General features: G+C 36.1%; 1 protein-coding gene and 2 long non-coding RNA genes across 3 annotated transcripts in view; 2 read left to right on the forward strand and 1 right to left on the reverse strand.

Annotated features, from left to right (window-relative positions):
* LOC309504502 (uncharacterized protein) overlaps positions 1-27,048 on the forward strand; it is a 282,483-nt gene that overhangs the window by 235,799 nt on the left and 19,636 nt on the right. The window contains exons 28-31 of the mRNA XM_082177647.1: positions 5,956-6,065; positions 10,080-10,143; positions 17,458-17,631; positions 18,378-18,551. Coding sequence (XP_082033773.1) covers positions 5,956-6,065; positions 10,080-10,143; positions 17,458-17,631; positions 18,378-18,551 — 522 coding nt within the window. The remainder of the gene's footprint in view (positions 1-5,955; positions 6,066-10,079; positions 10,144-17,457; positions 17,632-18,377; positions 18,552-27,048) is intronic.
* LOC309504535 lies at positions 8,108-8,583 on the forward strand. Its single transcript, XR_014208114.1, has 3 exons — positions 8,108-8,164; positions 8,358-8,422; positions 8,523-8,583. It is a non-coding gene; the product is annotated as an uncharacterized lncRNA (long non-coding RNA).
* LOC309504532 lies at positions 24,818-25,677 on the reverse strand. Its single transcript, XR_014208112.1, has 2 exons — positions 25,251-25,677; positions 24,818-25,059 (listed from the first exon to the last, which is right to left on the reverse strand). It is a non-coding gene; the product is annotated as an uncharacterized lncRNA (long non-coding RNA).

The following is a 27,048-nucleotide window of genomic DNA, read 5'->3' on the forward strand; positions in this document are numbered from 1 at the left end:
TTCTGTTAGGCTCATGGTTGTGTGTTTATATGGTAGCATGGGGGGGGATTGGGGATTGTAATGAGAACAATTAGACCTAAAATATGGTTATACAAAAAAACATAATTAAAGTGATTTCTTATAATGTGAATGGTGTTCTCAACCCAATTAAAAGAAGTAAAATTCTAAGTAAAATGAAGAAAGACAGGGCGGGGATAGTTTTCCTGAGGAAACCCATCTGACAGAAAAGGAACATGAAAAATTAAAAAGAAATGGTTATAACCAGGTATATGCTGCTTCATATAAATCAGGTCACAGGAGAGGGGTAGCGATTTTAATATCGAATCAAATCCCATTTCAAAAACAGTCAGTGGTAAGCGATAAAGAGGGAAGATATGTCTGGGTTAAAGGACAGGTAGAGGGAGTATTAATCAGTCTTCTGAATATATATGCACCCCCTGGATCAGATTGGTCCTTTTATAGACAAATGTTTGATTTGATGGCATCGGAGGGGGATGGGGTGTTAATCGCAGGAGGGGATTTGAACCAAAGGCTGGACCCTCTATTAGATACCACAGGGAGGGAAGTAAAAAATAATGTGATTCCAAATAAAATTAAAGATATGATGGGGGAATTAGGTATCATGGACGTATGGAGGGAACTGAATCCTACAACCAAGGACTACACTTTTTACTCATCTCCACACAAAATATATTCAAGAATTGATTACATCCTAATGTACAATAAAGATAGACATATGGTGGGGAATTGTGAGATTTGTGAGGCTGACTTATCTGATCATAGTCCGGTTTATGCAACTTTTGCTTTGACATCTAAAAAAAGAACAACATTTTGGAGACTTAATACCAGTATATTAAAAGGAGACATTATAGAAGAATTAAAATTGGAAATTCAAAGATATTTAGAGGAGAACGATAATGGGGAAGTGTCCCCACCAGTACTATGGGACGCGTGTAAGGCGGTGTTAAGAGGGAAAATAATTGCCAAGTCTGCTTATTTAAAAAAATTGAGACAAAAAAATCTTATTGCATTACAGTTGGACCTACAGAAATTAGAACAGGAACATAAAGAAAGGCCGAATGATAAAATTTATCAGGAAATTAGGAAGAAAAAAGCTGAGATAAATGATATTTACTCAGCAGATATTCAAAAAAAGTTACTGTTCACAAAACAACGGTATTATGAAGCAGGTAGTAAATCAACAAAATTACTGCCATATAAATTAAGAAAGCAGGAGGCCAGAAGTAATATATATAAGATTAGGGACTTTCACAATAAAACAATAAAGCATAAGACAGAAGACATACAAAAATGTTTTGAACTATATTATAAAAAACTTTACGACCAACCATTCATTGATAATAAAGCAGACATAGAAGCCTTTTTAGATACACTTTCATTACCAAAGGTAACAGACAAACAAAATTCATGCCTGATATCAGAGATTACAGATCAGGAAATAAGATCTGCTATTTCTAAACTCAAAGTGAATAAGTCTCCGGGAGCAGATGGATACTCCGCAGAATGGTACAAGGTGTTTAGGGAATCATTAATCCCAATGTTAGGAAAAACATTTAACTGGGTGATAAAGAAGGGGGAAATACCATATTCATGGCGGGAGGCTATAATTTCAGTAATCCCTAAAGAGGGCAAGGATGAATTGGATTGTTCCAGTTATAGACCTATTAGTGTCCTGAATCAGGACTATAGACTTTTCACTGCAATATTGGCTAGGCGTATTGAAAAAATCTTGCCAAGTATTATTCATCTGGACCAGACCGGATTTATTAAAGAAAGACAAACGCAAGATAACATAAGAAGGGCCTTACATGTGTTGCAGCATATTAAAGAAAACCATACTGAAGCAGTGATTATGGGAATGGACGCGGAGAAAGCGTTTGATTCTGTCAGGTGGGATTTCCTTTACAGTGTGTTAGAAAAATTTAACTTCCATGATATAATAATTAGGACAATACAAGCCTTGTATACTGAACCAACAGCTAGGATTAAGATTAATGGTAGTTTATCTAATTCTATTTCATTAAGGTGCGGATGTAGGCAGGGTTGTTCGGCTAGTCCCCTTCTTTTTGCAATTTTTTTGGAACCACTTAGCCAATCCATAAAACAAAAAGCACAAATAAAAGGCATAGAGATAAAGGGTACATGTCAGAAGCTTGCACTTTTCGCAGATGATGTTCTTATCTAGTCCGGATACATCCATGCCAGCACTCATGTCAGAATTTGCAAAGTTTGGTCAAATGTCCGGATACAAAATAAATGTACAGAAAACACAAGCCCTCACTTTCAATTATAGCCCTTCTGAAGCTGTTAAAGAAAATTATAAAATTAAGTGGGATTTAAAATCAATTAAATATCTAGGAGTTAATTTAACAGAAGATATTGGCCAATTGAAATCAGTAAATTACGACCCACTAATATCCAAAATAAAAGAAGATATTGCAAGGTGGAATTTAATCCCCTTTATGACTCTTACAACTAGAGTAGAGGTGATCAAAACCAATGTTCTTCCCAGGGTGTTATATCTATTTCAGAATCTACCAGTGGAGATATTGGACAAGGAAGTTATAGAAAGGGATAAAATTATTTCAAGATATATCTGCAAGGAAAACAACCTAGAATAAGATATAAAACATTACAACTGTCTAAGGCGAAGGGGGGACTAGCTCTCCCGTGCTTAAAAAGTTACTATCAAGCAGCGCAAATAAAGCCTTTGTTGAACTTATGTAATCCCTCATACTCTGCTAGGTGGAAAGAAATTGAATCGAAAATGACAAAGGAAGCTCCAATTCATGGATTTCATCAGGTCCCTTTCCACAGGTGTATTAATCAAGCACAATGCAGTCTGCATTCATAATCTAGGTGCTTGATTTTATACACCTGTGGAAAGGGACCTGATGAAACCCATGAATACAGGCATTTATCGGGGATAACAAACTCAGGCATCAATCGGAAAATACACCCAATCCATGGATTGACATTTATGTTTATGTTTATGTTTATGTTTATCTTTATTGTCTGTTCAGATTTACTGGTCAGAAATTCATCTTTGACACTGGCTTCAACAACATACAACCACATTACACACCACGTAATAAAACACATAATACATGCATAATAATTAATAAATACATGATTCAGTTAAATTGATACAATATGTGCATATTCACAATAACAAACCTAATTGAGAATCTGATTTAAAACAGTCACTGCCAATGGGACAAATGATCTTTTAAAAATGTTCTTTTTGGCATACGGTACGCGTAGCCTACGCCCCGACGGAAGGACCTCAAAACAGGAGTGGAGGGGATGAGTCTGGTCTGAATAAACCACAAACGCCCTTTTCTCTAGAAAATGTGAGAATAATTCTTGCAATGTGCTCTGTTTATGGCCGATAATCTTATTCGCTTCGTTAATTACTCGTGTTAATTTATTCTTCTGTTTCATTGTTAAATTACCATACCATGAAACAATGTTATAAGTTAAAATGCTTTCAATCATCGATCTATATACGATAGTTAAGATCCTCCTTTCGATGTCGAAGTTTCGCAACTTCCTAAGTAGACTTAAACGCTGTCTTGCTTTCTTGTGTACATAGTCCACATTATCCTGGAACGAAAGACATTTCACTTAAAGTGTGGTTTGAAATTGTTACAAAGAATAATTTGACACACAACAATAAGCTGCTAAGGTGGATAGGATATGATACAGAATTTTCCCCTAATAGAAGAGACAATAGATTTAAAAATTGGGAACAAGGCCCTCATATGTTTTGGGAACTAATAGAAAATAAGAAGTGTAAAAGTTTTGAAGAAATCAAAGAACAATTTGGTTTGGTAAATCAAGATTTTTATAGATTTTTGCAAGTGAGGCATTATTTAGAGCATGATATAAAAAAGGAAAATTTTGATGTTGAGTTAAACATTATTAAACTCTTTATTTCTGCATACCAATCTAAACTAAACAGGAAACTAATTTCGAAGATATATTCAGGGATAGAAAATTTAAAAGGAGACAATACACACTACATTAAACAAAAATGGGAAAATGAAGCAAATATAAAATTGATGGATGAAGAATGGGAAGATCTCACTCAACAAATATGGAGAGTGACATCATCCTTAGCTTGGAGGGAACATGGGTGGAAAAACTTAGTGAGATATTTTAGAACTCCAGCTCAGACAAAATATCGGGATACAAGCTGTTGGCGGGAATGTGGGGAACAGAATGCAAATCATGTTAATATTTTCTGGAGTCGTCCTTTGATGGAGAAATATTGGATGGAACTCAAACAATGTATGGACAAGATATTACGGATTAATCTCCCTTTCAACTTTGACACATTTTATTTGGGAAGACTTAATATGCAAGGCAAAAAAGATCTGAATTGTAAAATGTTTAAAATTATGCTACTAGCAGGAAAAAAGGGAATTACTAGGAAGTGGCTAAAGGTGGATGTGCCAAGAAAGGAAAATTGGGTTGATGTGATGCATGATATATACATTATGGAAAAACTGACGTACACTGTTAGATTAGAAAGGGATAGGTTTGAGAGGTTGTGGAATGGATTCTTGGAATTTATTAGGCCAATAAGATCGGATTTTGTGTAAAATAGAATACCTGGGACACTCCCCTAGTTTGTTCTTGCTACCAGTTTATTTTTTTTTTATTTTTTTTTTTTTTATTGTGGTTTGGGGGGGGGGGGGCATTTAGTTCTGGGGGAAAAAGAAGATGTTGTATGACAAGATCAAAATATGTATTATATGACCAAAAGTGTATTTATGTCCTGCAGCTTCAATAAAAAATAAAAATGTAAAAAAAAGAATTAATTGTGATTCATATACAAGATTTTCTGATGTTTAAAATGTGAAATCAGTCCATTTAAATGTTAACTTTTATTACATATTATACTGTAAAAACACATAATTATAGATGATCATAACTAGAGATGAAATGGCATGATAATTTCATTTCATGATTATAGTGGCCAAAATGATCGCGGTTATCACAGAATCCTGTTCAAAAAATACTAATACTACACAATTAAATCAATTCACCAAGTTTTATGTCAAAAACCAGCAAATAACAAATAAAATTAGCATCAATATGCATCAACTTTTTTATTTACATAAACATTAAAATAATAACATTAAACATGATGGCCAGATTTTAAAGGAGTGTCTTGCAACATTCGATCTACTAACATGTACAAGTTCAAATAAAGCTTTGACAAAAAAAGGTTTTATGACAAGATAAACCTCACATATTTCAGCCTTTAAATCATTTTTATAAAAAGAATGAGTTTTAATTACTGACATTTACAATGCACTTTAGCTTATCTCTTATCATTAATAGTAAAATTCGGCCCGATGTTCCTATGCAACCATGAACTGCGCTCTCCACAACACAAAGTAGTTTTAGAGCTAATGGATTTCCACCACCGAGAAACACTTGCTGTACAAGATTTATTTACGGAGAAGAGAGAAACACCCGTAGTGTTTGGGTGCACCCCCATACTGAAAAGTTTAGTTTTTACATCTGCTGCCCCTGGAAATAAATGAGCACGTCACTTCAATTATGTTATTATTACAGTTAGTAGCCTATCATTATACTGTACAGCAGTTACAGTGAGATTAAAGTTTGCTGAATTAATTGTGATTCATGTACAAGATTTTCTGATTATGAAAATGTAAAATCAGTCCATTTAAATGTTTGATTTAAAAGTTTTATATCGTTTCTATATTGATCCTATATATTAATCTACAGTGATAAATTCACTTATTTGTGGAGTGAGGACGGATCCAGACTGGGATTGTAACTAGTTTCCTCAAATGCTCCTGTCTTGGTTTGTTCATATCATTAAGTTTCCATGATTTTGCTGGTGTATTAGTGACTGTATGGCATTTATTAATGATGTCTTCCTCTTTCTGTCTTCAGACTGAGTAGATGCAGTATTACAGAGAAACAGAGTCTCATCCTGACTTCAGCTCTGAAATCAAACCCATCACACCTGAGAGAGCTGGACCTGAGTGAGAATACACTACACTGTTAGACTTTTCTGTAATTTCTACAGTTATTTACTTTAAATCCCCCAGTATTATACTGCTATTTCTCTTTACAGTAAATAACTGTGATTCCCATTGCATCATGGGAATTTTCTGTGACGTCTAACACCACATACAGAGACTTACTGTATTTTTAAAATTTGCTGTATACTACTGTATTTGACATAACGGCCTCTCTGGCTGGCACCATTCCATCGTGCTTTTTATTTCCTAATTGTTGCCTTACACCGCGTGTCTACAACGCTATAATAGCCAGAGGCTGTCTATATTGGACACATGGAAGCGACCGGACCTTTAATACAAAATGCAAACCTGTTTGTTCCTTGTCAGAAATAGCGCGAGCGCTTGGACTTGGAGTAGCCTACCGTACGTCAGAAATATAACGGCCGCGGCGCATCACACTGTCTGGGATTTGACTCGTGACTCGTGTCGCGCCAGAGCATCCAGTGTAATATCACTGGGGTCTGTCTTTTGTTGGATCGCGCCGTTCATGTCTGGCCCGGGGAAGAGACGGAATTCACTTCACCGAGAGAGAGACCAGCAAGCAAGGTAAAAAAACAAAAAAACATTCTGTGTGTTTTGACAGGATTGTGCCCAGTTTAACCTATGTTAACGTTAGCCTAACGTCGTCAACATGGCGGTAACGAACTTTACCACGGTAAACTGAGCTAACGTTTCATTTTACACACTTTGTTAGATTATTGAATTGTCGAGTTAAAATATGCCAACGAGCAACGCGTTTACATTAACAATAAATGTGAATAAACTAATGTGAAATTCTGTTTTGGTTGTAGATAATGTTGGCCTACTGATGAGAACCTTTATAGTTTTAGCATTTGCAAACTATAACATATTATATATGTAAGGAATAATTGACGACAGGCCATTGAATTATTAGAAAAATAATGCACACCCGAGGTGGTAATGCGGTCACGACGCGAAGCGGAGTGGGGAGTGAGTGGCCGTTACACCTCGGGTGTGCATTATTTTTCTAATAATTCAACGGCCTGAAGTCAATTATTCCGCTTATACTACAGTTACCACACCTCGAAACATTTGTTCAGATTTTGTATTTCAAGACGTTTGTAAAGTTTTTGTCATTAAAACGCTCTTGTATGTAGGACTAATTTCTTACGCATCTAATCCCATGCCTCCGTTGCTAATTCCAAAACGTCATTTCAGAGTTAGTAACGGAGGTTTGAGCCACTAATGCTGGGGACACACGACTAGCTGACACATTCTCTGACTGGTTTCATCGACTGCAGCAGATTTTAAACACTGACTTTGAACACAGACTGAACGCGCTGAACACGCGTTTGGTCATGATCAGTCATAAGTATCAAATTACATTCATAACCGGCCTTAAAGTGTGTCCCCGGCTTTATGCAGTTATTAATGCAGTTATTAGAGAGAGATGTTGCAATAATGAGACAGAAAAGCATGCGCGTCAATATTATTATTTATTAATTAATTCAATTCGTTTTAATTAATTCGTTAATTCTTTTTTTTAAATTTATTATTGACAGATGACAGTAGACTAGCCAAATAAATGAAACCCAAAGCCCTTTTAACAAGTAGGCCTATCAATAATTATTTATTTGTTAAATTATCTGCAATAAAAATCCGTGCTGCAGGACTATCCATTTATTTAGCCTATATTCAGTTTAATTTTCTATTGATTATAGATAGGACTTTATAGTTTATTTATTCAAATTAAACAACATGTTTCTATTGATTGTGAAGCTAGACGTTGAAAATTGCAGATCAAGCGCACGGGGCGAAATGCTTTTTCTTGTTATGAATTGTATCCTATTTTCCGTTATTACAGTTGACTACGCGAAGTGATATGGAACTGTAATGCGGTCGAGACCTGCCTGGAACTACTTTAGCCGTGCGTTTCCCTGAAAATAATGCACACCTTAGAACGTTCGTCAACCAATCAGATTCAAGCATTCAACGGCCCTGTAGTATAAATATATATTTTTAAATGTAATTTAATATACTTCCATTTTTATATGTGTTTAAAGGCAACTGCAAAAAAGCGCCAATTCGCGCCAGTGACTTCTAGCAAGATTCCAGAGGTAACTTTAGGCCATTTGTGATATATTTTGAGATAAGTTTGCTGAAATGATTAGCAATATGTGAAAATTGCTTTGGAGCCACTGGTGCAGACTAGGTAGCTTACAATATCTTATAAAATCTCTATAAAATTGGCTAACTTTATATCAAATAAGTGACTTTTGCATCATGTCTAACTTTATATTTATTACACAGCAAATGAACCAATCAGAAGATGGGCCATTGTCTTTGTTCAGTCTCACCAGATTAAATGTATCCAGGTAAGCACTGCAGTAAAACTCTCACTAATTCATTCATACCAAATCTAGCATTTTAAACAACTTAAGTTTATATGTTTGCATTATTTTGATATTTTATTAGGCAGAAGACTCTACCATTGCAGTCCCACCTGACCAGGAAGGTCCTAATATCAGCACACAGGTGGGTTAACTACTGTAGGAAGGAGAACAATCCTCATCACACAGTGATTTCTTGCATGTGTCTTACTGTGTATTTGTCTCAAACAGGAACCCCTTCACTGCAGACAAACTGAAATGGGCTAAAAGCATCGATTTTATGGATCTCAGCATTTTTGGACAGAATTTAGGATTTGTAAGTATTAAAATTTAATCTGGCATAATTTAATTTAGTTCTTTTGTATGCTATTTATTGACAAAAGCTGTTTACAAATATATATTCTTAAGTTTTTGTGAAAATAATAATAAATATTAACAAAAAAGGAGGTTAAAAATAATGTGACACTAATATTCTCTCTCTCTCTCTCTCTCTCTCTCTCTCTCTCTCTCTCTCTCTCTCTCTCTCTCTCATATAGTGTTGGAACCGGGATCTCCTCTGAAGGACTGAGTACATTTGTGTTTGTGGACACGCACGCAGACCAGGGAACATTCTGATGTTGTCAATCAAGTTCTGAACAGGAACCAATCTTTGGAGAAGTTCATTTATTCGCAAAGGTGGACAAAAAAACATTGTGTTGGCTTTTTAAAGATTATTTTGATGATGACTTTTACTCCTATGCTGTAGAAAAGATGGAGGAGTAGACATTCAGACGTTGATAATAATAAGAAATGTTTCTTGAGCATCAAAGAGACTTCTTTCAAAAACATTAAGACACTTAAATACTTATTTTGGCCACCAGTGTACATGAATCCAACACATTTTTGTAAATAAGTGAAATTATTTTGAAGGTGGGGTTATATGTCATGTATTGTGAAAAGAACTGTGTTTTGCCCTGTGTTGGACATTTCCTTTTTGACTGCTTAATGTATTTATATTCTGCAGTTTTATGAACGTAATGGTTGTGATATTTGGTAAAGTGATATTTCATTATAATACTTGTATAAACTAAACAACCTAATGCTAATGTTTTGTTTATGATTTTATGTATGTTTTTAAAATGTGTGCAGTGAAGGTCAGCACATAATATGTTAATTTAACACATTTACACATATTTGTGCTAACCTTTCTGACATATTTACTTTGTTAAAATCATTAACAAAATGAATGAGTTAAAATTAACACAAAAATTTTTATCCCTGAACTCACCCATTAATGTGTAAAAATTATTTCCAGCATTGGCAGACTGTTTATTTTGTGATATATATGAAATGTTTTAAATAAAAAAAATGGTATTTTGTGATAACTTTGTCTAATTGGTTTGTATACTTATGTAGGATACAAATAAAATTAATCATATATCAAAATTATGAAATCTAATTTATATTTAGTACAAATAAAAATAATTACAGTAGTGTACTGATTAGCTTCGTTTTTACAGTAATGCACTGTATTGCACAATTACAGTACCGTAAAACTGAAATACGGTTTGGTACTGTAACTCTTAATTACAGTAACTTACTGGCAACAGTGTTGCCAGTAAGTTACTGTAAAAAACCCTTGAAAAGTCTAACAGTGTAGGAGACTCTGGAGTGAAAAACCTCAGTGATCTACTGATGATCCCACAATTCAAGCTGGAGAAACTACAGTTAGTATCATTATACTGTACATTTTGCACACTTAAAACCGACTGCGTCTTCTCTTTTGCAACTTTATTTAGCCAGTTCTGTTGGAATTATCTTTTTAACAGTTTTTCTCAATTGCTAAAACACTAAAACCCATTGGCTGAACAAAGTTCTCAGTTGCCTGAACTCATTGAGCTAATTGTGCAGTCTGTTGTCAATACCTTAAACCATTTCACATGATAAAACACAATTTGCAGATCTCACTCAGACTTTTCAGCAAAACTCTAAACACATTCTCATTCTCTAAACACATTCTGCACTGTAATGCACACGTCATCCATACTGGAGAACACAAGAGGCAACAATCAAATACAAATAGAGAACATGTCATTGATTGAACACAACCACTCAAAACTGATTTAACCTGTTTCAGATGATGCCCAAAGACAAGAAGAAGCACACTGATCACGTTTACTCCTTTGATATTTGTCCCTTTCAGTATTGTATGCTGTAGTGCAGTGCATTGTGGGCTGTATACTGTACAATGAACACATTGTATGGCCCTGAACATTGTGCTTTCCATTTGTTAACAGCACTGACTGCTCAATAGATTTTGACTGGTTGCAGGTTCATATCAACAAAGAACAAGAATTACAGAATCACAGAGAGGACGAGTGTGTGAGATGCAGGGTACAGTACTGTAGAAATAGGGGTACAAGGAGGAGGAAGAACACACAAAAGTGCAAAGAGCAAAGCAGAGTAGTCATTTCTGATACATTTTGAGCTCCTATGATAGAACATGTTTTCGTTCATCAAAAGACAATGACGGAGAAATATGAAATTTGTTTTGAGATTAAAAATGTACTTCTCCCTGAACTGTTTGATGGTACAGTAAGGTGTCACGGGTAAGTCTACAACAGAATAGCAGTCCATAGATATCTTTCGAGAACTATATGTTCTGAACAATGTGTTTTCTATTGTTTGGTGTATTGTTTACTGACTGCTGGATAGTGTATATCATTTTGATCACTTTGTTTAGGATTTGAGAGCAGTGTTTGATTTTGAACACAGGTAAAACTGTTTTGAGGTGAAAGTTTCATTTTGCACGAGGAGTCAGAGGTTTTGTTAATAGTGCTTGAAGATGAGGTTTTGTGAATAGTGCTTGAAGATGAGGTTTAGTGAATAGTGCTTGAAGATGAGGTTTAGTGAATAGTGCTTGAAGATGAGGTTTAGTGAATAGTGCTTGAAGATGAGGTTTAGTGAATAGTGCTTGAAGATGAGGTTTTGTGAATAGTGCTTGAAGATGAGGTTTAGTGAATAGTGCTTGAAGATGAGGTTTAGTGAATAGTGCTTGAAGATGAGGTTTAGTGAATAGCGCTTGAAGATGAGGTTTAGTGAATAGCGCTTGAAGATGAGGTTTAGTGAATAGTGCTTGAAGATGAGGTTTAGTGAATAGTGCTTGAAGATGAGGTTTAGTGAATAGCGCTTGAAGATGAGGTTTAGTGAATAGTGCTTGAAGATGAGGTTTAGTGAATAGTGCTTGAAGATGAGGTTTAGTGAATAGCGCTTGAAGATGAGGTTTAGTGAATAGCGCTTGAAGATGAGGTTTAGTGAATAGTGCTTGAAGATGAGGTTTTGTGAATAGTGCTTGAAGATGAGGTTTAGTGAATAGTGCTTGAAGATGAGGTTTAGTGAATAGCGCTTGAAGATGAGGTTTAGTGAATAGTGCTTGAAGATGAGGTTTAGTGAATAGTGCTTGAAGATGAGGTTTAGTGAATAGTGCTTGAAGATGAGGTTTTGTTAATAGTGCTTGAAGATGAGGTTTAGTGAATAGTGCTTGAAGATGAGGTTTAGTGAATAGCGCTTGAAGATGAGGTTTTGTGAATAGTGCTTGAAGATGAGGTTTAGTGAATAGTGCTTGAAGATGAGGTTTAGTGAATAGTGCTTGAAGATGAGGTTTTGTGAATAGTGCTTGAAGATGAGGTTTTGTGTTTAATGTTTTCAGAAAAAGGAGCAAGGTTTCAGAAATTGTGTTTTAGCAATTGAGAAAAACTGTAACATGAAGCAACACAACATCTTCTAACATCAGCGATATAGCCTGTGTTCACTTCACTTGGCTCAGTTTTTCCCCGACCACACACTACTGCGCTGGCTTATGACATCATCATAACTGAACTTTCACCTTTCAGGAACATTAACCCTCTGAGGTCGAGAAACGCGCCGACGCGTTTTGCTGGATTTTTTTCACATAGCAGCAACATAAACTTAAATTACTCCGTCATTTATGGTTATACAGAAAAAAGAAATATAAAAAAAGAATATGTGATATTTCTACTTTTGTATGTGTCCACTTACAATCAAATCAAAACATTGTGCTTTTGTAAAATAAAGAAAATAAACAGGGTGTGCGTTCTGCCTCTCCGTCGCGGTGAACTTTTTTTTCTTGAGCACGTCTATAAACTGAAACAAAACTCAGCGAATCCTTCTCACACATTTATGAGCCATATACCTTTATACACATTTAAGTGTGTACTTTTAAATGATCGGATTCAAACTGCAAACAAATATTCTCTGTTTAAGTAATTTGTATAAAACCAACAGGATGTCCAGTATCTCAAACGCTTGCTAATTACTTTTTAATTCGACACGCCCACTCGCGCAAAAGAGATTCACATGCAAATCTCCACAAGGAACGCGAACGCCCTCGTTACCTCAAACACAAAACACCAAAACACTTCACAAGTCTCTGCTTTTCGTCGAGTTTGGAAGACACGTCTGAGCTTACATTGGATTTACATCAGAAGAAGAAGAACGCAATTTGAAGACAATAAAGATGTAAGGTAAGAAATTCTTACTTATTAGTTTATGGTATTGTTGCATAAACTTCACATTGCAGTTGAACTGTTGCTAGATATATGGTGAATATTATACTATTTAGACCCGTGTTTCCTGTTAAATACTGTTTGTGGATATCTGCTCAAACATATGTATAACCATAATGTTTAATATTTTGGAGCGCGATGGCGTTTGAATGTATCATATTTTGGAGCGCGCTGTGGGTTTGAGTATCATATTTTGGAGCGCCCTGTGGGTTTGAATGTATCATATTTTGGAGCGCGCTGTGGGTTTGAATGTATCATATTTTGGAGTGCGCTGTGCGTTTGAATGTATCATATTTTGGAGCGCGCTGTGGGTTTGAATGTATCATATTTTGGAGCGCGCTGTGGGTTTGAATGTATCATATTTTGGAGCGCGCTGTGGGTTTGAGTATCATATTTTGGAGCGCCCTGTGGGTTTGAATGTATCATATTTTGGAGCGCCCTGTGGGTTTGAATGTATCATATTTTGGAGTGCGCTGTGCGTTTGAATGTATCATATTTTGGAGCGCGCTGTGGGTTTGAATGTATCATATTTTGGAGCGCGATTGCGTTTGAAAGGAAAAATGCACCAAACATTAGGCTTTATGTTTTTACTATTATCTCATTTCATATCATCATAACGAATGGAAACATTTGAAGTAACATATGATAATCAATATATTTTTCTCTAGCGTAGTTGTTCTTGAAATCTTTTGGAAGATTTAATTTATTGTTATTATTATTTTATGCAGCACTGCGTAGCCTATGCCTACAAGGCACAACACACCTGGTGTTCATTATATATTGTTGGAAATGTGTGTGTGTGTGTGTATTCTGTGAATTTTAAAAAGAAATTTTAACCAGAAAAATCTAAAATCTATTCCCAAAATCGTGCAGCCCTATAGTTTCTCTTGATATCAGTATGTTCACAGTTTTTTCCTTTTTTTTTTTTTCTTTCAGGGACCAGATGCAACTGAGTCCTGCTGACTTCAACATTCACATGAGTCTCTGTACATGAACATGGTAAAGTGAAAATCAAACACCTTGGAAATTAAAGGTATGTACAATGTTTTTAGGAATGGCACAAAGGTCTCTGTCTTTGGATCATTGTTTTCAATGTGCTCTTTTGTCATTTGTATTTTTGGATTGTGTTGTGTTGTAAATAAATCCAAACAATCTAAAAGCCATTCTTTTTTAAATCTCCTCATTCTTTGTGCAAGGTTGCTCTGAATGACAGGGCCTGATCGCTCCTAATAGGGCAGTTAGGGGAGTGTCTTTGTCTTTCTCAGGTGTTAAAACCTTACATATTCATGAGATGATCACGCCTCTTCGCATATCGCTTTGTCACACAAAACACGTCTTAGACATTTTAAATCAATATATTGTCTTATCTGAATGAGCAGTCAGGGTGATTTTCACATAGTTTTGGAGCAAATATTCTAGGCTATGTCATACAATTTTCAAAAGTCTTGTGAAGAAATAATCAGTATGGGTTTCATGGCCTTATTTCAGTGAGAATTTTTTTTTGTATTTTCACAAACCACGCATAAATGTCATTATCTCAAAACTACAAACTTTTACATACATGCTGCTGATATATTATTGTAGCAGAGTTTGTGCTGAATACAGTGTAATTAGACTTTAGCCATGAAAATGTCACTAGTAACAGAAAAAAACACAAATGTCAGAGCATGTCAGAACACCTCCAGGGCCCAGAAAACAGCTCAGACCTCAGAGGGTTAAACACAATAATATCCAGAATATTTATCAACTGAAATTACAATGAAATATAGTGATTTCCCTTACAGAATTCTAAACATATCCCAATTCTAGGAAATTATGAAATTATAAAATAATACTTCTAGGTCGCAACATACAGCAGTTACAGTGAGATTAAAGTTTACTGTTTAGTTTATTATAAGGCAACTGGACTCAAGTCTCATCATTTATAGCACTGCACTTTCTGGTGTTTCTCCATCTGAAGAAAGATTCAGAAACACTATTAGTTAACGGCTTGTTATGTGTATCAGTAGAAAGAGCATTAAACTGAAGCATTTGAAACTTTGTGGCTATAAAATTGTTTTATACTGAAATCTGACAAATCTTTGCTTTGAATTAATACAGAAGTGATAACAGACTAAACACAGCGTAACAAATGACAGTAGATTATTCTGACAGAGTTACAGTTATACTGGACTAATGGTGCTTTACACTAAATCTTAATTTACTAAGCAAAATGTATTTAGAGGTTGTAAACTACAAAACTGACTTTGAATTAATTGTGATTCATGTACAAGATTTTCTGATTATGAAAATGTGAAATCAGTCCATTTAAATGTTAACTTTTATTACATATTATACTGTAAAAACACATAATTATAGAGGATTATAGTTGATCATAACTAGAGATGAAATGGCATGATAATTTCATTTCATGATTATAGTGGCCAAAATGATCACGTTATCACAGAATCCTGTTAAAAAAGTACTAATACTACACAATTAGGCATGTGCCGGTATCACATTTTCATGCTGCGATTAATTGAGTGATCTTTTATCACGGTATACGGTATTATCACGATATTTTAATTGCACATGAGAAACAGATGGATTTTGGGGGGGGGTGTAAAAAATGAATTAAAACTTGCATCACAAGGTGTAATTGTGATTGTCAAAACATTTGGTAACTAAACTGAATTTTATTAAGTTTAGTGACAACACCATGTTACAATGATTACATGGTACAATGACTGGTAGGCTACTGTTTGTATTGCTTAACACAAATTTAACGATTTCAATTCAATACTTGGGATTTGATTTAAATCTTGATTCAATATTGACTTATTTTGGATAAATATTAGGAAGGCTACAGTAGATAGCCCACATGTTATTTTTTTCTCATGAAAAAAAATATCTCACGTAATGCTATGTAACCATATAGAGCCATATCAGCTGGTATTATTAAAGGTTACAAATAACTAATTAAATCAAATATAATGTGGTTTTCATTATAATAACAATAATGTAATGACACAAGTAAAAATATAATAAATATGTAAAAAAGTGCAGTGCACATATTCAGCAAAATACTCCTCTTTATGTTTTAGTCATCTAACATGCTGCTGGTCATTAAATAGTTTAAATGTAACGTTCTGTGACACAATTGTTCTCCTGTTTCATATCAAAAGTAACCTGCTCTGTCTTGTTTGACGGTCTTCGTGTCCTCTTTGCTCCGCGATTTTTCTCTGCGTGAGAAAACGGATGTGTGGCGTGAGCGTGTGAGGAGTCTCGCGCTGAATGCGTCGAGTTGGCAGCTCTGCTTTTAGAAGCGGGATGGATCCGGATAGATCGGCGGCGGCCATAGACCGTAGGCGGCGGCGTTCCTCCTTCCGCCATGCTGCTTCTTCATGTGAGGACTGTTTACATTAGACTAGAAGTGCGCAACGGCCGCATGCTCATACACGTGGCGATTGTTTACATCAGAGTGCGCACGTGTTTCGCGCAGCATAGGCAGTGCTTGTTTAAGCGGTTGATGGAAAATAAGCTATAATGCGCGTTCTAAAAATCTAAATTCGGATCTATTATTTTTCACGGTATTTTGAAGTGCCCACGATAACAATATCGTGCATATTCATTACCGCGATTTATCGCATTACTGAATACCGGCACATGTCTAAGAAATCAATTCACCATGTTTTATGTCGAAAACTAGCAAATAACAAATAAAATTAGCATCAATATGCACTTTTTTATTTACATAAACATTAAAATAATAACATTAAAGATGATGGACAGATTTTAAAGGAGTGTCTTGCAACATCTGTTCTACTAACATGTACAAGTTCAAATAAAGCTTTGACAAAAAAGGTTTTATAAAAAGATAAACCTCACATATTTCAGCCTTTAAATCATTTTTATAAAAAGAATGAGTCAAAAAAGATAAATTACTGACATTTACAATGCACTTTAGCTTATCTTTTATTATTAATAGTAATATTCTGTCCGATGTTCCTATGCAACCATGAACTGCGCTCTCCACAACACAAAGTAGTTTTAGAGCTAATGGATTTCCACCACCGAGAAACGCTTGCTGTACAAGATTTATTTACGGAGAAGAGAGAAACACCCGTAGTGTTTGGGTGCACCCCCATACTGAAAAGTTTAGTGTTTACATCTGCTGCCCCTGGAAATAAATGAGTGTGTCGCTTCAATTATTATAATTATGTTATTATTACAGTTAGTAGCCTATCATTATACTGTACAGCAGTTACAGTGAGATTAAAGTTTGCTGAATTAATTGTGAGTCATACACAAGATTTTCTGATTATGAAAAAGTGAAATCAGTGTGTGACGTACTGAAGGATTCACACTGTAAACTGGAGAGATTGAGGTCAGTCACATTCACATACAAGAAAGAAGAAGTGTTTTGATATTTGAAAGAGAATAAAGAGTTTGTTTTTCTCATTTCTCCTAATGTAGGTTAAGCTGGTGTCGTATGACAGATGAAGATTGTTCTGCTCTGACTTCAGCTCTGAAATCAAACCCATCACACCTGAGAGAGCTGGACCTGAGCGTGAATACACTAGGAGACTCTGGAGTGAAAAACCTCAGTGATCTACTGATGAACCCACAATTCAAGCTGGAGAAACTACAGTTAGTATCATTATACTGTACAGCAGTTACAGTGAGATTAAAGTTTACTGTTTAGTTTATTATAAGGCAACTGGACTCAAGTCTCCTCATTTATAGCACTGCACATTCTGGCGTTTCTCCATCTGAAGAAAGATTCAGAAACACTATTAGTTAACGGCTTGTTATGTGTATCAGTAGAAAGAGCATTAAACTGAAGCATTTGAAACTTTGTGGCTATAAAATTGTTTTATACTGAAATCTGACAAATCTTTGCTTTGAAACAATACAGAAGTGATAACAGACTAAACACAGTGTAACAAATGACAGTAGATTATTCTGACAGAGTTACAGTTATACTGGACTAATGGTGCTTTACACTAAATCTTAATTTATTAAGCAAAATGTATTCAGAGGTTGTAAACTACAAAACTGACTTTGAATTAATTGTGATTCATGTACAAGATTTGCTGATTATGAAAATGTGAAATCAGTCCATTTAAATGTTTGATTTAAAAGTTTTCTATTGTTTCTATATTGATCCTATATATTAATCTACAGTGATAAATTCACTTATTTGTGGAGTGAGGACGGATCCAGACTGGGATTGTAACTAGTTTCCTCAAATGCTCCTGTCTTGGTTTGTTCATATCATTAAGTTTCCATGATTTTGCTGGTGTATTAGTGACTGTATGGCATTTATTAATGATGATTTTAACTCACACATGAACTGAACATGGATCTCAGTCATTTCCTCTTTCTGTCTTCAGTCTGAGTGGATGCAGTATTACAGAGAAACAGAGTCTCATCCTGACTTCAGCTCTGAAATCAAACCTATCACACCTGAGAGAGCTGGACCTGAGAGAGAATACACTAGGAGACTCTGGAGTGAAAAACCTCAGTGATCTACTGATGATCCCACAATTCAAGCTGGAGAAACTACAGTTAGTATCATTATACTGTACATTTTGCACACTTAAAACAGACTGTGTCTTCTCTTTTGCAACTTTATTTTGCCAGTTCTGTTGGAATGATCTTTTTAACAGTTTTTCTCAATTGCTAAATCACTAAAACCCATTGGCTGAACAAAGTTCTCAGTTGCCTGAACTCATTGAGCTAATTGTGCAGTCTGTTGTCAATACCTTAAACCATTTCACATGATAAAACACAATTTGCAGATCTCACTTAGACTTTTCAGCAAAACTCTAAACACATTCTCATTCTCTAAACACATTCTGCACTGTAATGCACACGTCATCCATACTGGAGAACACAAGAGGCAACAATCAAATACAAATAGAGAACATGTCATTGATTGAACACAACCACTCAAAACTGATTTAACCTGTTTCAGATGATGCCCAAAGACAAGAAGAAGCACACTGATCACGTTTACTCCTTTGATATTTGTCCCTTTCAGTATTGTATACTGTAGTGCAGTGCATTGTGGGCTGTATACTGTACAATGAACACACTGTATGTCCCTGAACATTGTGCTTTCCATTTGTTAACAGCACTGAGTGCTCAATAGATTTTGACTGGTTGCAGGTTCATATCAACAAAGAACAAGAATGACAGAATCACAGAGAGGACGAGTGTGTGAGATGCAGGGTACAGTACTGTAGAAATAGGGGTACAAGGAGGAGGAACAACACACACAAAAGTGCAAAGAGCAAAGCAGAGTAGTCATTTCTGATACATTTTGAGCTCCTATGATAGAACATGTTTTCGTTCATCAAAAGACAATGACGGAGAAATATGAAATTTGTTTTGAGATTAAAAATGTACTTCTCCCTGAACTGTTTGATGGTACAGTAAGGTGTCACGGGTAAGTCTTCAACAGAATAGCAGTCCATAGATATCTTTCGAGAACTATATGTTCTGAACAATGTGTTTTCTATTGTTTGGTGTATTGTTTACTGACTGCTGGATAGTGTATATCATTTTGATCACTTTGTCTATGATTTGAGAGCAGGGTTTGATTTTGAACACAGGTAAAACTGTTTTGAGGTGAAAGTTTCATTTTGCACGAGGAGTCAGGTTTAGTGAATAGTGCTTGAAGATGAGGTTTAGTGAATAGTGCTTGAAGATGAGGTTTAGTGAATAGTGCTTGAAGATGAGGTTTAGTGAATAGTGCTTGAAGATGAGGTTTAGTGAGTAGTGCTTGAAGATGAGGTTTAGTGAATAGTGCTTGAAGATGAGGTTTAGTGAATAGTGCTTGAAGATGAGGTTTAGTGAATAGTGCTTGAAGATGAGGTTTAGTGAATAGTGCTTGAAGATGAGGTTTAGTGAATAGTGCTTGAAGATGAGGTTTAGTGAATAGTGCTTGAAGATGAGGTTTAGTGAATAGTGCTTGAAGATGAGGTTTAGTGAATAGTGCTTGAAGATGAGGTTTAGTGAATAGTGCTTGAAGATGAGGTTTAGTGAATAGTGCTTGAAGATGAGGTTTAGTGAATGGTGCTTGAAGATGAGGTTTAGTGAATAGTGCTTGAAGATGAGGTTTAGTGAATAGTGCTTGAAGATGAGGTTTAGTGAATAGAATCAGAATCAGAATCAGAATCAGAAAGAGCTTTATTGCCAAGTATGCTTGCGCATACGAGGAATTTGTCTTGGTGACAGTAGCTTCCAGTACACATACAATATAAAGTGACAAGACAAGTGACAAGTAACATAAGTATAAATAAAAAATAGAAAAAAATAAAAATAAAATAGAAATAAAAGATTATAAATTATAAATATATATAAAGTTATAAGGTGCTATAATGAAATGTCTGAGGGGAGTATTGCACATGTTTGTTCCACAGTAGGGGAACATTTAAGTGTTCATGAGGTAGATGGCCTGGGGAAAGAAACTGTTCCTGTGTCTGGTGGTTTTTGTGCTCGGTGCTCTGTAGCGTCGACCAGACGGTAACAGTTCAAACAGAAAGTGTGCTGGGTGTGACGGGTCCAGAGTGATTTTGCGAGCCCTTTTACTCACTCTGGATGAGTGCAGTACTTTGAGTGTGGGAAGGGTAGTGCCAGTGATTCGCTCAGCAGTCCGAACTATCCGCTGTAGTCTACGGAGGTCGGTTTTGGTAGCAGAGCCGAACCAGACGGTGATGGAAGTGCAGAGGATGGACTGGATGACAGCTGAGTAGAACTGTACGAGCAGCTCCTGTGGCAGGTTGAATTTCCTCAGCTGACGCAGGAAGTACAGTCTCTGTTGGGCTTTCTTCACAATAGAGTCTATGTGAGTGTCCCACTTCAGATCCTGAGAGATGGTGGTGCCCAGGAACCTGAATGACTCTACTGCAGTCACAGTGCTGTCCATGATGGTGAGTGAAGGGAGTGCAGGGGGGTTTCTCCTGAAGTCCACGATCATCTCCACTGTTTTGAGCGTGTTCAGCTCCAGGTTGTTATAACTGCACCAAAGAGCCAGCTGCTCCACCTCCTGTCTGTACGCAGACTCGTCACCGTTCCGGATGAGTCCGATAACAGTAGTGTCGTCCGCAAACTTCAGGAGCTTGACAGAGGTGTCTTTAGAGGTGCAGTCATTTGTGTACAGGGAGAAGAGCAGTGGTGAGAGAACACATCCCTGTGGAGCACCGGTGCTGATGGTGCGGCTGTCGGACGTGATTTTGCCCATTCTGACTAGCTGTTGTCTGTCTGTCAGAAAGCTGGTGATCCATTGACAGATGGAGCTAGGGACAGAGAGCTGGGTCAGTTTGGTCTGGAGCAGTGATGGGACGATGGTGTTGAAGGCAGAACTAAAGTCCACGAACAGAATCCTTGCATAGGTCCCTGGTTTGTCCAGATGTTGTAGGGTGTAATGCAGTCCCATATTGACCACATCATCCACAGACCGGTTTGCTCTGTAGGCAAACTGCAGGGGGTCCAGCAAGGGTCCAGTGATGTCCTTCAGATATGCTAACACCAGTCTTTCGAATGACTTCATGGCCACAATAGTGCTTGAAGATGAGGTTTAGTGAATAGTGCTTGAAGATGAGGTTTAGTGAATAGTGCTTGAAGATGAGGTTTAGTGAATAGTGCTTGAAGATGAGGTTTAGTGAATGGTGCTTGAAGATGAGGTTTAGTGAATGGTGCTTGAAGATGAGGTTTAGTGAATGGTGCTTGAAGATGAGGTTTAGTGAATGGTGCTTGAAGATGAGGTTTAGTGAATAGTGCTTGAAGATGAGGTTTAGTGAATAGTGCTTGAAGATGAGGTTTAGTGAATAGTGCTTGAAGATGAGGTTTAGTGAATAGTGCTTGAAGATGAGGTTTAGTGAATAGTGCTTGAAGATGAGGTTTAGTGAATAGTGCTTGAAGATGAGGTTTAGTGAATAGTGCTTGAAGATGAGGTTTAGTGAATAGTGCTTGAAGATGAGGTTTAGTGAATAGTGCTTGAAGATGAGGTTTAGTGAATAGTGCTTGAAGATGAGGTTTAGTGAATAGTGCTTGAAGATGAGGTTTAGTGAATAGTGCTTGAAGATGAGGTTTAGTGAATAGTGCTTGAAGATGAGGTTTTGTGAATAGTGCTTGAAGATGAGGTTTTGTGAATAGTGCTTGAAGATGAGGTTTAGTGAATAGTGCTTGAAGATGAGGTTTAGTGAATAGTGCTTGAAGATGAGGTTTAGTGAGTAGTGCTTGAAGATGAGGTTTTGTGTTTAACGTTTTCAGAAAAAGGAGCAAGGTTTCAGAAATTGTGTTTTAGCAATTGAGAAAAACTGTAACATGAAGCAACACAACATCTTCTAACATCAGCGATATAGTCTGTGTTCACTTCACTTGGCTCAGTTTTTCCCCCGACCACACTACTGCACTGGCTTATGACATTGTAACAGTGGTGGTGACAGCCCTTAACTTAAATTATAATTTTTTTAACGAAAATTCGGGCGCCAGACCGTTTTCTAAAACTGACAAAAATCAAACAACCCAGGATAGCATAGAAAACCACTGGTTACACACAAAAAACAAATATTTCAAAACAAGTTTCAATTTAACGGGAATTTATTACATAATGTCCATAAACATTATATTAAAAAAGAACTTATTTCGAAAGACAACCAAACAAACAGTAAATAAATAAATAGGCAGACATAGTTCTTAACGTGACAGGCAAATTTCACAGTTCAAAATCAGTGTTCACACAATCACATAAACGCTGTAAACGAAATCCCAGGTCATACTGGTCCCACTCTAGCTGGGCGTCAACACTGGCAGATTCGTGCATCCATATTCACGCCAAACAATTTTGGCGGACGGAATCACAAACTGGAGAGTGTAGTTGGACCTCGCCTGGCTCCAGGAAGGAAGTTTAACGGCCTTGGACTCGTTTGAGAGTGAACCGCTCACCAACAACAGCCGGTCTTTTAAGGTGCGTCGCTATGGAATTGTCAAACTCCACGTCGCATCAGACAGCGTGCGCGGGAAGCCTCAGTTCAACAAACGCCGTCTTCCACTCCACATGGTAACCATTTACTTTACTCTCCTTCTCACGAATCGAAACATACCCCGGTGACGTGTCCTCCATCCACCTTATTAAATAAGCCTCACCTCCATTTCCCTTTCCGCCAATAATTACTCACTCCACCCTTTCCGTTAAAAGTGAAAGTGAAAGTAAACGTAAACATGGCCGTATAGTTTACTGCACTGTCACAACATCATCATAACTGAACTTTCACCTTTCAGGAACATTAATCAGAATAATATCCAGAATATTTATCAATTGAAATTACAATGAAATTATAGTGATTTCCCTTACAGAATTCTGAACATATCCCCATTCTAGGAAATTATGAAATTATAAAATAATACTTCTAGGTCGCAACATACAGCAGTTACAGTGAGATTAAAGTTTACTGTTTAGTTTATTATAAGGCAACTGGACTCAAGTCTCATCATTTATAGCACTGCACTTTCTGGTGTTTCTCCATCTGAAGAAAGATTCAGAAACACTATTAGTTAACGGCTTGTTATGTGTATCAGTAGAAAGAGCATTAAACTGTGAAGCATTTGAAACTTTGTGGCTATAAAATTGTTTTATATACTGAAATCTGACAAATCTTTGCTTTGAAACAATACAGAAGTGATAACAGACTAAACACAGCGTAACAAATGACAGTAGATTATTCTGACAGAGTTACAGTTATACTGGACTAATGGTGCTTTACACTAAATCTTAATTTATTAAGCAAAATGTATTCAGAGGTTGTAAACTACAAAACTGACTTTGAATTAATTGCGAGTCATGTACAAGATTTTCTGATTATGAAAATGTGAAATCAGTCCATTTAAATGTTAACTTTTATTACATATTATACTGTAAAAACACATAATTATAGTTGATTGTAGTTGATCATAACTAGAGATGAAATGGCATGATAATTTCATTTCATGATTATAGTGGCCAAAATGATCACGTTATCACAGAATCCTGTTAAAAAAGTACTAATACTACACAATGAAATCAATTCACCAAGTTTTATGTCGAAAACTAGCAAATAACAAATAAAATTAGCATCAATATGCACTTTTTTATTTACATAAACATTAAAATTATAACATTAAAGATGATGGCCAGATTTTAAAAGAGTGTCTTGCAACATTTTATCTACTAACATGTACAAGTTCAAATAAAGCTTTGACAAAAAAGGTTTTATAAAAAGATAAACCTCACATATTTCAGCCTTTAACCCTCTGAGGTCTGAGCGGTTTTCTGGGCCCTGGAGGTGTTCTGACATGCTCTGACATTTGTTTTTTTTTTCAGTTATTTATAAACATGTTAATGGCAAAAGTGTAAATTCACTCTATATAACACAAACAGGGCTAGCATAATATCTGATCAACATGCTTGTAAATCTTTGTATTTTTAAGAGAATAATGTTTATGCGTGGTTATTTAAAAAAAAAAAAAAAAGAAAGTTGCTGAAATAAGAACACAAAACACATTCTAAATATGTGCCCACAAGCCTCTTGACTAATGTATGTTGTCGTTTCTAGTTCTGGCTTCAAAATGATGTGAAATTCATCCTGCCTGATCGTTCTCTTAAAACAATACATTGATTTAAACATTGTAAAACAGTTTTTTTTGTCAGAAGAGGTTTATGCGTGGGAGGGGTAATCGCTCATCAATATTAATGAGATTCAGACCAGGGGTGTGACATAGACACTCCCCCAATGACTAATGGGCCATCAAGAGAGGCAGCCTGAACAAAGTAGAGGAGATTCAAAGGTTTTGTTTTTCACTGTTTTATTGTAATTCCTCTATGAGGAGGAACTAAATGTTTTAAATTTGCAATGTTTTAAACTCAGCTGTGGTCCAGGTTCCCGTGCAGGCAGGAATCTCAGAGTCTGTGGAACCATATCAATGTCAGTCTCTGTTTTCCATGACAGAGTAGACTGCTTGTTGCTTGTCTGAATGTTTGTCTTGGCCCTCTTTGCAACAGGCGTCTGATGATCACCATCACCTTTATAGCTGTAAAATAAACAAACAACTGTGAGCATGTTTATTACACAAAATATAACAACTGCATTTCAATCATTATAAGTAACATTGGCCAGATGCAAAGCCATACAGACACATAATGTTTGTATGGACTATGTAAAACCAGAATATGTAAACAGAATTATACTAATATCTGAAAGAAAGGGAATAAGTGTACTTACTTTTCAGTTGTTCTCAAAACTGAACGACACCTGTCGCGTGACCTCCCAGTGCGCGTTGCAGGTGAGGGTGAGAGTGATGCTACCACATTCCTATAAAAATAATAATATTAATATTAATAAAGGTTGAACAAAGTACTATGCCAGCACATGCATAACTGATGGACAGTCAGCATTTTGGTAAAACAACAAAAATAAGCTCTTTTATACTAACATTACCAATCACTAATTGTAATATTGTGCATACATAACACCACAATTTTTGCAATTGTGTCTGGTAATTGTGTTTTGCAATTGTGTCTGGCAATCCACACAGGCACATGTACATTTGTAGCATATAAACAAAGTATATAAACAAAATTGGTCTAACATCTGTAAAATAGTGGGTAAATATGTACTTAATCCTTCTGATTTCTGTCTGTGTTGCTGCGTGCCCTCTTAGTGCGAGTTGCAGTGAGAGGTGAGAGTGAGCAACCAACATCATTCCTTTCAAAAAAAGTTGAAAACTATTATTATCATATAGAGTACTATTCCAGCACATGCACAACTGATGGGCATTAGCATGCTGATAAGATAGCACAAAGAAAAAATATGTAACATTATCAACCAACCTCCAAAAATAAATAAACTCATACAGACTCATATTGTAATAAGTATATAAACAAAATTGAACAAACATGGGTAAATATTGTAACAACAATGACTTTGTGTTGGGGAATTAATTAGCTCAAATTAGCGGTAATATTCATCAATGTGAATATGCATCTGTTGCTTCCATAAATTAATTTATTCAAAATAGGGAATAGGTCAAAACCTCGGCTTGTATCAGCGATTACACAATTACTTGTAATAATCACTGATAGAGACGGGTAGAATTTACTCAATTTGGGGGAATTTGAGGTAGAAGTTGAAGAAGGTTCATTTATCACAGACTGGCCGTCCGGCGGACAGAGTGTATGATTTATGAACAGGAATCGGGCGTCTTTAACACTGATAGATAACACTTTCTTGTGGCCACAAAGAAGATAATTATCTTCGTGTTTTAGACAATTTTAGGTTTCTTTTAAGAATAAAAGAGATCGTAGAGCTTATAAGGTAAAATCTGCACTCATCAGGGACTCAGAATTTGAAACAAAACAGGCAAACTTAATTCAAATGATTTAACAAAGTTTATTTAAACAAGCTAGCGATTACACAATTATTTTAAATCACGCAGGAGTAAAAATGCATAAACAAAACAGGCAATATAACGATCGTAATACAGAAATACAACAAAATAAAATGGTTTGAGAGAAAGGAAGGGAGAGAGAGAGAGAGAGAGAGAAACAGCGTGTGAGATGTTGAGAGAATAGTGTTTGTAAGGAGAGAGGGGTTTGCCGGCGGCTCCGTGAGCACGTGGCAGTGTGTTTATCTCGGCACACGTGGGTGAGAGTATGTGTGTGCGTGAACGTGTATGTTTGTGTGTGTGAAAGAGAATTTAGAGAGAGAGATAGAAACAGTTTTAGTCATTCACCACAAAACCCCAACGTTTCTTAGTAATATTTAGACAACTTTAAACAGCATTTCCTTCAGATTGCAAATTTAAAAGATCTACGTTACTCTGTTTGGAAGGTCGGCCTTCGGTGTGTGTTGGATAAAGGCCCCTGGATCACGTGGTCACAGCGTTCTGGTTGCTATGGCGACTTGAAGCGAGCGAAGACTCAGCAAATTATCTTAGCCTTAAGTTGATTTTGTGGGTTGGTTTCAGCAGACTATCAACTTCAGTAAATAGTAGTTCTAAGAAAAGACTTGGAAATAAAGG

Source organism: Leuciscus leuciscus (genome assembly GCF_965113295.1).
Source record: "Leuciscus leuciscus genome assembly, chromosome: 8".
In the NCBI taxonomy this organism is placed as follows: Eukaryota; Metazoa; Chordata; class Actinopteri; order Cypriniformes; family Leuciscidae; genus Leuciscus; species Leuciscus leuciscus.